The following is a 13,925-nucleotide window of genomic DNA, read 5'->3' on the forward strand; positions in this document are numbered from 1 at the left end:
TTACTATCAAGTTTTATATAGTCTAAGTCTTTTTCCCCCACACCCCTTGCCCGAAACTCTATACATATTAGTGGCTTTATGTATTGTATGTACTACCTCTATCTATAAATCCAACAGTATGCTTGTAACTCTGCATCTATGTATGCACTTTTCCTAAATAAAATATTATTATTATTATTAAATAAATAAATTCATGATGCCATTTTCTATGATGGATCTCAAAAGCTACAAAGAGAACGGATTTTCACAAGGGGAAACAATAATATTGTATTTAGGCATAAATACAGAGGGTCAGATTACACCTCCCAGAGCTACACAGATGTGAAGGGGTCAATATGATATCACTACCACTGAGAGATATCACAACTAGGGAAGTAAGGCTACACCACTGAGTGATAACTAGTTATAAAAAGCACTTTATATACCACTATGGATACCAACTTTCACTATGTCTTCCTTTACTTCATACAGTGGAATTCCCGTTCATGATGATGTGGGTGGTGGACGGGCGGCAGTGTGACGCCCATCAGGTCATTGCTAAGGTCCGGAACCACAGCCTCACTGCCCTTGACCCGGCCAAGACCGGCTTCACCTGCCCCCACTACTTCGACACCTTCGAGGAGGTCGCCACTTTGGCTCGTCCCCCCCTGGGTATGTGGGCTCCTGCTTGTCCCTATATGGTCGCCACTTTGGCTCGTCCCCCCCCCTGGGTATGTGGGCTCCTGCTTGTCCCTATATGGTCGCCACTTTGGCTCGTCCCCCCCCTGGGTACGTGGGCACCTGCTTCTCCCTTTATGGTCGCCACTTTGGCTCTTCCCCCCCCTGGGTATGTGGGCTTCTGCTTGTCCCTTTATGGTCGCCACTTTGGCTCGTCCCCCCCCCTGGGTATGTGGGCACCTGCTTGTCCCTTTATGGTCGCCACTTTGGCTCGTCCCTCCCCTGGGTATGTGGGCTCCTACTTGTCCCTTTATGGTCGCCACTTTGGCTCGTCCCCCCCTGGGTATGTGGGCTCCTGCTTGTCCCTTTATGGTTGCCACTTTGGCTCGTCCCCCCCTGGGTATGTGGGCTCCTACTTGTCCCTTTATGGTCGCCACTTTGGCTCGTCCCCCCCCCTGGGTATGTGGGCTCCTGCTTGTCACTTTATAGTCGCCACTTTGGCTCGTCCCCCCCTGGGTATGTGGGCTCCTACTTGTCCCTTTATGGTCGCCACTTTGGCTCGTCTCCCCCCCCCCCCCTGGGTATGTGGGCTCTTGCTTGTCCCTTTATGGTCGCCACTTTGGCTCGTCCCCCCCCCCTGGGTATGTGGGCTCTTGCTTGTCCCTTTATGGTCGCCACTTTGGCTCGTCTCCCCCCCCCTGGGTATGTGGGCACCTGCTTGTCCCTTTATGGTTGCCACTTTGGCTCGTCTCCCCCCCCTGGGTATGTGGGCACCTGCTTGTCCCTTTATGGTCGCCACTTTGGCTCGTCTCCCCCCCCCCTGGGTATGTGGGTATGTGGGCACCTGCTTGTCCCTTTATGGTCGCCACTTTGGCTCGTCTCCCCCCCCCCCTGGGTATGTGGGTATGTGGGCACCTGCTTGTCCCTTTATGGTCGCCACTTTGGCTCGTCTCCCCCCCCCTGGGTATGTGGGCACCTGCTTGTCCCTTTATGGTCGCCACTTTGGCTCGTCCCCCCCTGGGTATGTGGGCACCTGCTTGTCCCTTTATGGTCGCCACTTTGGCTCGTCCCCCCCTGGGTATGTGGGCACCTGCTTGTCCCTTTATGGTCGCCACTTTGGCTCGTCTCCCCCCCCCCTGGGTATGTGGGTATGTGGGCACCTGCTTGTCCCTTTATGGTTGCCACTTTGGCTCGTCTCCCCCCCCCCTGGGTATGTGGGCACCTGCTTGTCCCTTTATGGTCGCCACTTTGGCTCGTCCCCCCTGGGTATGTGGGCACCTGCTTGTCCCTTTATGGTCGCCACTTTGGCTCGTCCCCCCCCCTGGGTATGTGGGCACCTGCTTGTCCCTATATGGTCGCCACTTTGGCTCGTCCCCCCCTGGGTATGTGGGCTCCTGCTTGTCCCTATATGGTCGCCACTTTGGCTCGTCCCCCCCTGGGTATGTGGGCACCTGCTTGTCCCTTTATGGTCGCCACTTTGGCTCGTCCCCCCCCTGGGTATGTGGGCACCTGCTTGTCCCTTTATGGTCGCCACTTTGGCTCGTCCCCCCCTGGGTATGTGGGCTCCTGCTTGTCCCTATATGGTCGCCACTTTGGCTCGTCCCCCCCCCCTGGGTATGTGGGCACCTGCTTGTCCCTTTATGGTCGCCACTTTGGCTCGTACCCCCTGGGTATGTGGGCACCTGCTTGTCCCTTTATGGTCGCCACTTTGGCTCGTCCCCCCCTGGGTATGTGGGCACCTGCTTGTCCCTATATGGTCGCCACTTTGGCTCGTCCCCCCCTGGGTATGTGGGCTCCTGCTTGTCCCTATATCGTCGCCACTTTGGCTCGTCCCCCCCTGGGTATGTGGGCACCTGCTTGTCCCTTTATGGTCGCCACTTTGGCTCGTCCCCCCCCTGGGTATGTGGGCACCTGCTTGTCCCTATATGGTCGCCACTTTGGCTCGTCCCCCCCTGGGTATGTGGGCTCCTGCTTGTCCCTATATGGTCGCCACTTTGGCTCGTCCCCCCCCCTGGGTATGTGGGCACCTGCTTGTCCCTATATGGTCGCCACTTTGGCTCGTCCCCCCCTGGGTATGTGGGTACCTGCTTGTCCCTTTATGGTCGCCACTTTGGCTCGTCCCCCCCCCTGGGTATGTGGGCACCTGCTTGTCCCTATATGGTCGCCACTTTGGCTCGTCCCCCCCTGGGTATGTGGGCTCCTGCTTGTCCCTATATGGTCGCCACTTTGGCTCGTCCCCCCCTGGGTATGTGGGCTCCTGCTTGTCCCTATATGGTCGCCACTTTGGCTCGTCCCCCCCCCCCCCTTTCAGGGTCGCGTTATCCATACATCTCCTTAAATCAACCTTTCATTGTACTGTTAAAGCAGGTCTTGTTACATTATCAGTTATTTTCATAACTTTTCAACACTTCATTTATGTTGTCATATCTCCCTTAATTTTAAGTATTACCTCATAACACCTGCTCACTTTGTCCTGTTTTCGTGTTATTGTCCTCCCTAAAAGCTGAATATCATTTGCAACTCCAGGTTGCAATTATTTTACCATGTCGTAGCGCAGTCGGCTATAGCATGCCAAGGCCGGACAGAAATGGTTGGACATGTTTCTCTTCATCTGATGCTCCTGTTCACCTTGCAGTAAACACCTACCCGGGGGTTTAGACAACTGTATTGGGTTGTATCCAGCGGAAGGCTGAACATCGACGAGCTTCCTGTCACCGACAGCTGGAATTATTAGTATATGTAATATATTTATCCCAGACGTAAATATTCTTAGTCTCGTATCCCACAGAGAAAATCCCGCGCAAGGCGACGACGGCCTCAACTGGTTATATTATAACCGTCTTCAAAGTCTTCGAGGGAGACGACGGAGTCAAGTTCGAACGGAACTGGCTGGCTTGGACCGGTGAGTTGAAGGTCTGGACAGGTTAGTCGCTGGCCTGGACAGGTTAGTCGCTGGCCTGGACAGGTTAGTCGCTGGCCTGGACAGGTTAGTCGCTGGCCTGGACAGGTTAGTCGCTGGCCTGGACAGGTTAGTCGCTGGCCTGGACAGGCTAGTCGCTGGCCTGGACAGGTTAGTCGCTGGCCTGGACAGGTTAGTCGCTGGCCTGGACAGGTTAGTCACTGGCCTGGACAGGTTAGTCACTGGCCTGGACAGGTTAGTCGCTGGCCTGAACAGATTAGTCGCTGTCCTGGACAGATTAGTCGCTGGCCTGGACAGGTGAGTCGCTGGCTTGGACAGGTGAGTCACTGGCCTGGACAGGTGAGTCGCTGTCCTGGACAGGTGAGTCACTGGCCTGGACAGGTGAGTCGCTGGCCTGGACAGGTGAGTCGCTGGCCTGGACAGGTGAGTCGCTGGCCTGGACAGGTGAGTCGCTGGCCTGGACAAGTGAGTCGCTGGCCTGGACAGGTTAGTCGCTGGCCTGGACAGGTTAGTCACTGGCCTGGACAGGTGAGTCACTGGCCTGGACAGGTTAGTCGCTGGCTTGGACAAGTGAGTCGCTGGCCTGGACAGGTGAGTCACTGGCCTGGACAGGTTAGTCGCTGGCTTGGACAGGTTAGTCACTGGCCTGGACAGGTGAGTCGCTGGCCTGGACAGGTTAGTCTCTGGCCTGGACAAGTGAGTCGCTGGCCTGGACAGGTTAGTCGCTGGCCTGGACAAGTGAGTCGCTGGCCTGGACAGGTTAGTCGCTGGCCTGGACAGGTGAGTCGCTGGCCTGGACAGGTTAGTCGCTGGCCTGGACAGGTTAGTCGCTGGCCTGGACAGGTGAGTCGCTGGCCTGGACAGGTTAGTCGCTGGCCTGGACAGGTTAGTCGCTGGCCTGGACAAGTGAGTCGCTGGCCTGGACAAGTGAGTCGCTGGCCTGGACAAGTGAGTCGCTGGCCATAACAGGTGAATCACTGACCTGGAGAGATGAGTGGGACACAATCTAGCTGAACTAGACAGATGAGTTACCAATCTCCAGTTCAATATTGCAGTCATAATCAATATCAACCTCTTTCACATCAATAATAGCAACAGTAAAATGAAACGTCTATTCGTAAGAATACTAAGTGTATGTTTATCCCCCCCCCAGGAGCAAAGACTCTTTACAAGAGCCTCACCAACGAAGTGGGTCTTCGGCGGCTGACGCTACACAAGTCGAAGCCTCAGAACGGCTGTCTCCACTACGTTCTCCTCTGTGACTGTTCCAGCTTCCTTACCTGCATCCACCAGGCGGTTAAGGCTATTCCCGCCCTCCGTCTGCGTCTTTGTGGAGACATGGGTCTTTACAGACCAATCGCTACCTTCTGATCGAGGCTAGCGTAGACGACAAGACCCACCGCTGCCTTCTGGGGCTCACGTAGACGACAAGACCCACCACTACCTTCTGGGGCTCGCGTAGACGACAAGACCCACCGCTGCCTTCTGGGGCTCATGTAGACGACAAGACCCACCACTACCTTCTGGGGCTCGCGTAGACGACAAGACCCACCGCTGCCTTCTGGGGCTCACGTAGACGACAAGACCCACCACTACCTTCTGGGGCTCGCGTAGACGACAAGACCCACCGCTGCCTTCTAGGGCTCGCGTAGACGACAAGACCCACCACTACCTTCTAGGGCTCGCGTAGATGACAAGACCCACCCTACCTTCTGGGGCTCGCGTAGACGACAAGACCCACTACTACCTTCTGGGGCTCTCGTAGACGACAACACCCACCGCTACCTTCTGGGGCTCTCGTAGACGACAACACCCACCGCTACCTTCTGGGGCTCTCGTAGACGACAACACTCACCGCTACCTTCTGGGGCTCTCGTATACGACAAGACCCACCGCTATCTTCTGGGGCTCTCGTAGACGACAACACCCACCGCTACCTTCTGGGGGCCTCGTAGACGACAAGACCCACCACTACCTTCTGGGGCTCTCGTAGACGACAACACCCACCGCTACCTTCTGGGGCTCTCGTAGACGACAACACCCACCGCTACCTTCTGGGGCTCTCGTAGACGACAACACTCACCGCTACCTTCTGGGGCTCTCGTATACGACAAGACCCACCGCTATCTTCTGGGGCTCTCGTAGACGACAACACCCACCGCTACCTTCTGGGGCTCTCGTAGACGACAACACCCACCGCTACCTTCTGGGGCTCTCGTATACGACAAGACCCACCGCTACCTTCTGGGGCTCACGTAGACGACAACACTCACCGCTACCTTCTGGGGCTCGCGTAGACGACAACACCCACCACTACCTTCTGGGGCTCGCGTAGACGACAAGACCCACCACTACCTTCTGGGGGCCTCGTAGACGACAAGACCCACCGCTACCTTCTGGGGCTCTCGTAGACGACAAGACCCACCACTACCTTCTGGGGCTCTCGTAGACGACAACACCCACCGCTACCTTCTGGGGCTCTCGTAGACGACAAGACCCACCGCTACCTTCTGGGGGCCTCATAGACGACAAGACCCACCGCTACCTTCTGGGGCTCACGTAGACGACAACACTCACCGCTACCTTCTGGGGCTCTCGTAGACGACAACACCCACCGCTACCTTCTGGGGCTCTCGTAGACGACAACACTCACCGCTACCTTCTGGGGCTCGCGTAGATGACAACACCCACCGCTACCTTCTGGGGCTCGCGTAGACGACAACACCCACCGCTACCTTCTGGGGCTCGCGTAGACGACAACACCCACCGCTACCTTCTGGGGCTCTCGTAGACGACAACACCCACCGCTACCTTCTGGGGCTCTCGTAGACGACAACACCCACCGCTACCTTCTGGGGCTCACGTAGACGACAACACCCACCGCTACCTTCTGGGGCTCGCGTAGACGACAACACCCACCGCTACCTTCTGGGGCTCTCGTAGACGACAACACCCACCGCTACCTTCTGGGGCTCTCGTAGACGACAACACCCACCGCTACCTTCTGGGGCTCTCGTAGACGACAACACCCACCGCTACCTTCTGGGGCTCTCGTAGACGACAACACCCACCGCTACCTTCTGGGGCTCGCGTAGACGACAACACCCACCGCTACCTTCTGGGGGCCTCGTAGACGACAACACCCACCGCTACCTTCTGGGGGCCTCGTAGACGACAACACCCACCGCTACCTTCTGGGGCTCTCGTAGACGACAACACCCACCGCTACCTTCTGGGGGCCTCGTAGACGACAACACCCACCGCTACCTTCTGGGGCTCTCGTAGACGACAAGACCCACCGCTACCTTCTGGGGCTCTCGTAGACGACAACACCCACCGCTACCTTCTGGGGCTCTCGTAGACGACAAGACCCACCGCTACCTTCTGGGGCTCTCGTAGACGACAACACCCACCGCTACCTTCTGGCGCTCGCGTAGACGACAACACCCACCGCTACCTTCTCTATAAATCCATAAATCGACAACACTACATCTAATTTATTTTTTATTTTTCAATCTAAACTTATGAAATTTGTACTCATTCTTTCATGATTCATTTCGTGTTGATATATTTAGTATCCTGTTGATATATATTCTTTGTAATATATTTACCCTTTCATTCATTTGTACATTTTAATCATATTCCCCTTTTTTGAGAGAATGTAAAATGTGATTTTTGAATGTTAGAGGTTTCTAAGGCCCGGAATTAATGTAATTATCCATCTTTCCATGTTATTTAGAGAATTTATGTACATTCTATAGTGTGGTATGTAAGTATGTATGCCATGTCATGAAATTGAGGTATATAAATATATTATATATACTTATACAGTACAGAAGTAACTAAGAAAAATTCAATACATCATTTTTTTTAATTGTAGCATTCGTTACTCACGTAATCAAGAGTATGTACAGAGATCAGATATTGCTGACTAAATCACACACGAGAACCACTGATACAGTCCATTGTTAGAGCAAAGGATTTGTTCAGGGTCTTAACATACCTTAACCCAGGATCTGACCTTACCTTAGCCCAGAGTCTGACCTTACCTTAGCCCAGGGGCTGACCTTACCTTAGCCCAGAGTCTGACCTTACCTTAGCCCAGAGACTGACCTTACCTTAGCTCAGAGTCTGACCTTACCTTAACACAGAGTCTGACCTGACCTTAACATAGAGTCTGACCTGACCTTAGCCCAGAGTCTGACCTTACCTTAGCCCAGAGACTGACCTAACCTTAGCTCAGAGTCTGACCTTACCTTAGCATAGAGTCTGACCTTACCTTAGCCCAGAGTCTGACCTTACCTTAGCCCAGAGTCTGACCTTATCTTAGCCCAGAGTCTGATCTTACCTTAGCCCAGAGTCTGACCTTACCTTAGCCCAGAGTCTGACCTCACCTTAGCCCAGAGTCTGACCTTACCTTAGCCCAGAGTCTGACCTCACCTTAGCCCAGAGTCTGACCTTACCTTAACATAGAGTCTGACCTGACCTTAGCCCAGGGGCTGACCTTACCTTAGCCCAGGGGCTGACCTTACCTTAGCCCAGAGTCTGACCTCACCTTAGCCCAGAGTCTGACCTTACCTTAGCCCAGAGTCTGACCTCACCTTAGCCCAGGGGCTGGCCTTACCTTAGCCCAGAGTCTGACCTTACCTTAACATAGAGACTGACCTGACCTTAGCCCAGGGGCTGACCTTACCTTAGCCCAGGGGCTGACCTTACCTTAGCCCAGAGTCTGACCTCACCTTAGCCCAGAGTCTGACCTTACCTTAACATAGAGTCTGACCTGACCTTAACATAGAGTCTGACCTTACCTTAGCCCAGAGTCTGACCTTACCTTAGCCCAGAGTCTGACCTTACCTTAGCCCAGAGTCTGACCTCACCTTAGCCCAGAGTCTGACCTTACCTTAACATAGAGTCTGACCTTACCTTAACATAGAGTCTGACCTGACCTTAGCCCAGGGGCTGACCTTACCTTAGCCCAGGGGCTGACCTTACCTTAGCCCAGAGTCTGACCTTACCTTAGCCCAGGGGCTGACCTTACCTTAGCCCAGGGGCTGACCTTACCTTAGCCCAGAGTCTGACCTTACCTTAGCCCAGGGGCTGACCTTACCTTAGCCCAGGGGCTGACCTTACCTTAGCCCAGAGTCTGACCTTACCTTAGCCCAGGGGCTGACCTTACCTTAGCCCAGGGGCTGACCTTACCTTAGCCCAGGGGCTGACCTTACCTTAGCCCAGAGTCTGACCTTACCTTAGCCCAGGGGCTGACCATACCTTAGCCCAGGGGCTGACCATACCTTAGCCCAGGGGCTGACCTTACCTTAACATAGAGTCTGACCTGACCTTAGCCCAGAGTCTGACCTTACCTTAACATAGAGTCTGACCTGACCTTAGCCCAGGGGCTGAACTAACCTTTTCATATGGTCTGACTTAGCCTTTACCTGTGCCGTCATTGTTGGTGTTCCATTGTTAAAAATTACTTTATTTGTAATAATTCTTTTTATATTACTTGTAAGAAAGAAAAATAAAATGGTTTAAGAAGAATTTTTGTTTACATTATTTCCTATCCTACTGGGGCACTTGTTTACATTATGTTCTCTCCTGCTGGGGCACTTGTTTACATTATGTCCTCTCCTGCTGGGGCACTTGTTTACATTATGTCCTCTCCTGCTGGGGCACTTGTTTACATTATGTCCTCTCCTGCTGGGGCACTTGTTTACATTATGTCCTCTCCTGCTGGGGCACTTGTTTACATTATGTCCTCTCCTGCTGGGGCACTTGTTTACATTATGTCCTCTCCTGCTGGGGCACTTGTTTACATTATGTCCTCTCCTGCTGGGGCACTTGTTTACATTATGTCCTCTCCTGCTGGGGCACTTGTTTACATTATGTCCTCTCCTGCTGGGGCTCTTGTTTACATTATGTCCTCTCCTGCTGGGGCTCTTGTTTACATTATGTCCTCTCCTGCTGGGGCTCTTGTTTACATTATGTCCTCTCCTGCTGGGGCTCTTGTTTACATTATGTCCTCTCCTGCTGGGGCACTTGTTTACATTATGTCCTCTCCTGCTGGGGCACTTGTTTACATTATGTCCTCTCCTGCTGGGGCTCTTGTTTACATTATGTCCTCTCCTGCTGGGGCTCTTGTTTACATTATGTCCTCTCCTGCTGGGGCTCTTGTTTACATTATGTTCTCTCCTGCTGGGGCTCTTGTTTACATTATGTCCTCTCCTGCTGGGGCTCTTGTTTACATTATGTTCTCTCCTGCTGGGGCTCTTGTTTACATTATGTCCTCTCCTGCTGGGGCTCTTGTTTACATTATGTTCTCTCCTGCTGGGGCTCTTGTTTACATTATGTTCTCTCCTGCTGGGGCTCTTGTTTACATTATGTTCTCTCCTGCTGGGGCTCTTGTTTACATTATGTCCTCTCCTACTGGGGCTCTTGTTTACATTATGTTCTCTCCTGCTGGGGCTCTTGTTTACATTATGTTCTCTCCTGCTGGGGCTCTTGTTTACATTATGTCCTCTCCTGCTGGGGCTCTTGTTTACATTATGTTCTCTCCTGCTGGGGCTCTTGTTTACATTATGTTCTCTCCTGCTGGGGCTCTTGTTTACATTATGTCCTCTCCTGCTGGGGCTCTTGTTTACATTATGTCCTCTCCTGCTGGGGCTCTTGTTTACATTATGTCCTCTCCTGCTGGGGCTCTTGTTTACATTATGTCCTCTCCTGCTGGGGCTCTTGTTTACATTACGTCTCAGAGACTTGTCTTCAGCACCCACATACAACACAACCAAAAGTCTAAAAACGGTTGGTATACTCTCTAAAAGCAGATATTATGTTCCAAACTCTGCTCACCTCTCACTATACTACACGTTAATCTATGCCAATCTTAATTATGGTATCTGTGCATGGGAGTTCAACCACTGCAAACCACCTCAAGCCCATCATCACCCAGCAAAAATCTGCTATCAGCAATAATAACAAACTCTGCTTTCAGACAACACTCAGCTCCCTTGTTTAAATCCCTTAACTTGCTAAATATTAACTCCCTCCACACATTGTGTCAACTACATTTACAAAACCTTTTTCTTAAATGCAAATCCTGCTCTGAAACTCCCCCTGGACAGATGTAATAGGACCCATTATCACCACACCAGACATAAATATCTCTTTGATATCCCTAGAGTCAAATTAAATCAGTGTAAACACTCTATATAAATAAAGGGACCCAGTCTATAGAACTCACTCCCTAGTGAATTAAAAAGCTGTCCAACCTACGCCTTATTCAAAAATAAAACCAAAAAGTACCTAATTTCATCCACTTAGTTTTCTACTTAATGCACTGTATCGTATGTTACCCAAAAATATATACCTAAGCCATATAACTTCACCATTATAATCACTACAATCATCTTATATAATGGTTGTCATATGAATGCAAATTTTACTGCAATATACCTAAAAATAATCCTCAAATTATGCTACAATATACCTATTAATAATCCTCAAATTTTACTATAATGTACCTACTAATTTTCTTAAAATTTTCTTACAACATACCTATTAACTTTTTCAATTTCGCGACAAATTTCCTACATAAAATTATCTATTAGAGTAAGGCCTTGCCCGAAACGCTATATGCGTGTTCGTGGCTTTACAAGAATGTAAACAATTCAATACTATGTCCTCTCATAAACCCAAAAGTACCTTCTTGTATATAAATTAATATATAAATAACTGTAGCTAAGAAGGTTTAATAGTACTGCATGTAGGGGGAACAGAAAATTGATCTTATATGCGTTTATAATGCGTATATGTGAAGATTTAGCAGCTTGAACTCCCTCCTCCCCTCCCCCCCGTCCCCAAGGTTGATTCAGCAGCGTACTGAATGACCCGTGTGTGTGCGTGTGTGCGTGTGTGTGTGTGCGTGTGTGTGTGTGTGTGTGTTGTGCATGCGCGCGTGTGTGTGTACTCATCTAATTGTGCTTGCCTTGAGCTCACACATCCCTAGGAAGCAGCCCGCAACAGCTGTCTAACTCCCAGGTACCTATTTGCTAAGTGAACAGGTGCATCAGGGTGTAAGAAACCCTGCCCATTTTTGGTTTCTGTCATCACCGGGGATCGAACCCGGAACCCTAGGATTACGAGTCCAGAGCGCTGTCCACTCACTTATCAAGGCCCCCTTGATAGCTCATATCAAAGTGTGGATATGAGTGGATGTAAGTGCGTGAGAATTCATACGAGTGGATATGAGAGCGTGAGAGTACACCTGAGAGCGTGAGAGTACACCAGAGAGCGTGAGAGTACACCAGAGAGCGCGAGAGTACACCAGAGAGCGTGAGAGTACACCAGAGAGCGTGAGAGTACACCAGAGAGCGCGAGAGTACACCAGAGAGCGTGAGAGTACACCAGAGCGCGAGAGTACACCTGAGAGCGTGAGAGTACACCAGAGAGCGTGAGAGTACGCCTGAGAGCGTGAGAGTACACCAGAGAGCGTGAGAGTACACCAAAGAGCGTGAGAGTACACCAGAGAGCGTGAGAGTACACCAGAGAGCGTGAGAGTACACCTGAGAGCGTGAGAGTACACCAGAGAGCGCGAGAGTACACCAGAGAGCGCGAGAGTACACCAGAGAGCGTGAGAGTACACCAGAGAGCGCGAGAGTACACCAGAGCGCGAGAGTACACCAGAGAGCGTGAGAGTACACCAGAGAGCGTGAGAGTACACCAGAGAGCGTGAGAGTACACCAGAGAGCGCGAGAGTACACCAGAGAGCGTGAGAGTACACCAGAGAGCGTGAGAGTACACCAGAGCGTGAGAGTACACCAGAGAGCGTGAGTGTACACCAGAGAGCGTGAGAGTACACCTGAGAGCGTGAGAGTACACCTGAGAGCGTGAGAGTACACCAGAGAGCGTGAGAGTACACCAGAGAGCGTGAGTGTACACCAGAGAGCGTGAGAGTACACCTGAGAGCGTGAGAGTACACCAGAGAGCGTGAGAGTACACCAGAGAGCGTGAGTGTACACCAGAGAGCGTGAGAGTACACCTGAGAGCGTGAGAGTACACCAGAGAGCGTGAGAGTACACCAGAGAGCGTGAGTGTACACCAGAGAGCGTGAGAGTACACCAGAGAGCGTGAGTGTACACCAGAGAGCGTGAGAGTACACCTGAGAGCGTGAGAGAGTACACGCCAGAGTGGATGCGAGTGGATACACACAAGAGAGCGCGCGCGCGGGAAAAAAGTTGTGCCGTGTGCATAATGGCGGGAGCGGGAGCGAGGTGCCGTGTGCAGTGGCGGGAGCCAATCAGCGCTCAGTCTGGCCGGCCAACAGCCAATCAGCGCTCAGTCTAGCCCCAACATCCCCGTGGCAGACCTTCCCGACGCGTTAAACTGGTGAGAAACCCTTTATCTTTCACTCTTTTCCCGCAGGAATATGGCCCCTGGGCCCTCTGGAGTGGCGGCAGCTGGTGGTGTGGCCACAGGTGGTGTGGCACAGATGGTGTGGCTGTCTGTCTGTATATGGAGTGCGTCGGGGGATGTGTTTCTGCTGGTTAAATGGAGGCGTTTGGGCAGTGGGGGCGTCACTCATTCACTCTGGGGAAGATACGCATGCAGGTGCACTCTGGGAGGTACTCTTGCACTCTATGAGGACCTCTAAGGTGGTGGGCGTTACTGCTTTTACACTCGTGCACTCATTCTCACTCACACGCTGTGTGCACTCTAGACACACTTGCCTCCACTCTGAGGTCTCGAGTGTGTATATTCCCAAGTTGTTTGGTTCTAAAATATACCTGTAGTATAACTGGCATTATGGAGTGTCAGGTGTGTGTTGTGGCACATGTGACTGTTTTAATCTACTTAAAAAGAGATTTTGTGGTGCAGGAGATTAGCTTGAGTGTGTTTTACGTGTCGTTGAGTGCAACATTGGAGCGGGGGAGAGTGCACGCACTTGGGCCGAGAACGAAGGTGTCTGGACACTTGAGGTTGCCACAGTGGATTTAAAATGCTATATATTATATTTTGTATGTTATATATGTGCGCTATCTTGGGTGTTGCAGCGGGTAATGCGCATGCGGAGTAATCGACGGTAATCCGGGCATTGTTGAGTGCGTTGGTGCCCAGGCTCCAGATAGATGGGTATTACGCCCATTTTTTGATTGGCGTAGTCGCGTTGTACCCAAGGTTGTTCGGCAGTGAATTTAAAAAACCTGCTTTGTCTTCCTACCCTAAGCTAAGGTAATGCAGCCTAGTCTATTGATGTATTGGGTTTTTACAGTTAGAATACATTTGTGAAAAGGCTTGTTTGAGTTCGTCTTTAATATAAATGTATAGACATTTGTCCTAATACCTACGTAATGTA

General features: G+C 51.6%; 2 protein-coding genes across 17 annotated transcripts in view; both read left to right on the forward strand.

The window, feature by feature from the left end:
* The window catches only part of LOC123754098 (uncharacterized), a 76,514-nt gene extending 67,399 nt beyond the window's left edge, over positions 1 to 9,115 (forward strand). For all 5 annotated transcript variants that reach the window (XM_069308395.1, XM_069308397.1, XM_045736262.2 and 2 more), the window contains 3 exons: positions 472 to 651; positions 3,446 to 3,559; positions 4,731 to 9,115. In XM_069308395.1, coding sequence (XP_069164496.1) covers positions 472 to 651; positions 3,446 to 3,559; positions 4,731 to 4,948 — 512 coding nt within the window. In that variant the 3' untranslated portion in view covers positions 4,949 to 9,115. The remainder of the gene's footprint in view (positions 1 to 471; positions 652 to 3,445; positions 3,560 to 4,730) is intronic.
* A 2,331-nt stretch (positions 9,116 to 11,446) lies between these two features.
* Positions 11,447 to 13,925, forward strand: part of LOC123754100 (CCHC-type zinc finger nucleic acid binding protein) — an 89,559-nt gene continuing 87,080 nt past the window's right edge. For 4 of the 12 annotated variants that reach the window (XM_045736266.1, XM_045736273.1, XM_045736270.1 and 1 more), the window contains exon 1: positions 12,803 to 12,958. Coding sequence is in view for 3 of the 12 variants with exons in the window: in XM_069308440.1 (XP_069164541.1) it covers positions 13,062 to 13,194 (133 nt within the window). In the remaining 9 variants the exon portion in view is untranslated. The other 8 variants (XM_045736271.2, XM_069308475.1, XM_045736267.2 and 5 more) reach the window with 8 other exon arrangements.

Source organism: Procambarus clarkii, chromosome 6, assembly GCF_040958095.1.
Source record: "Procambarus clarkii isolate CNS0578487 chromosome 6, FALCON_Pclarkii_2.0, whole genome shotgun sequence".
Classification (NCBI taxonomy): domain Eukaryota; kingdom Metazoa; phylum Arthropoda; class Malacostraca; order Decapoda; family Cambaridae; genus Procambarus; species Procambarus clarkii.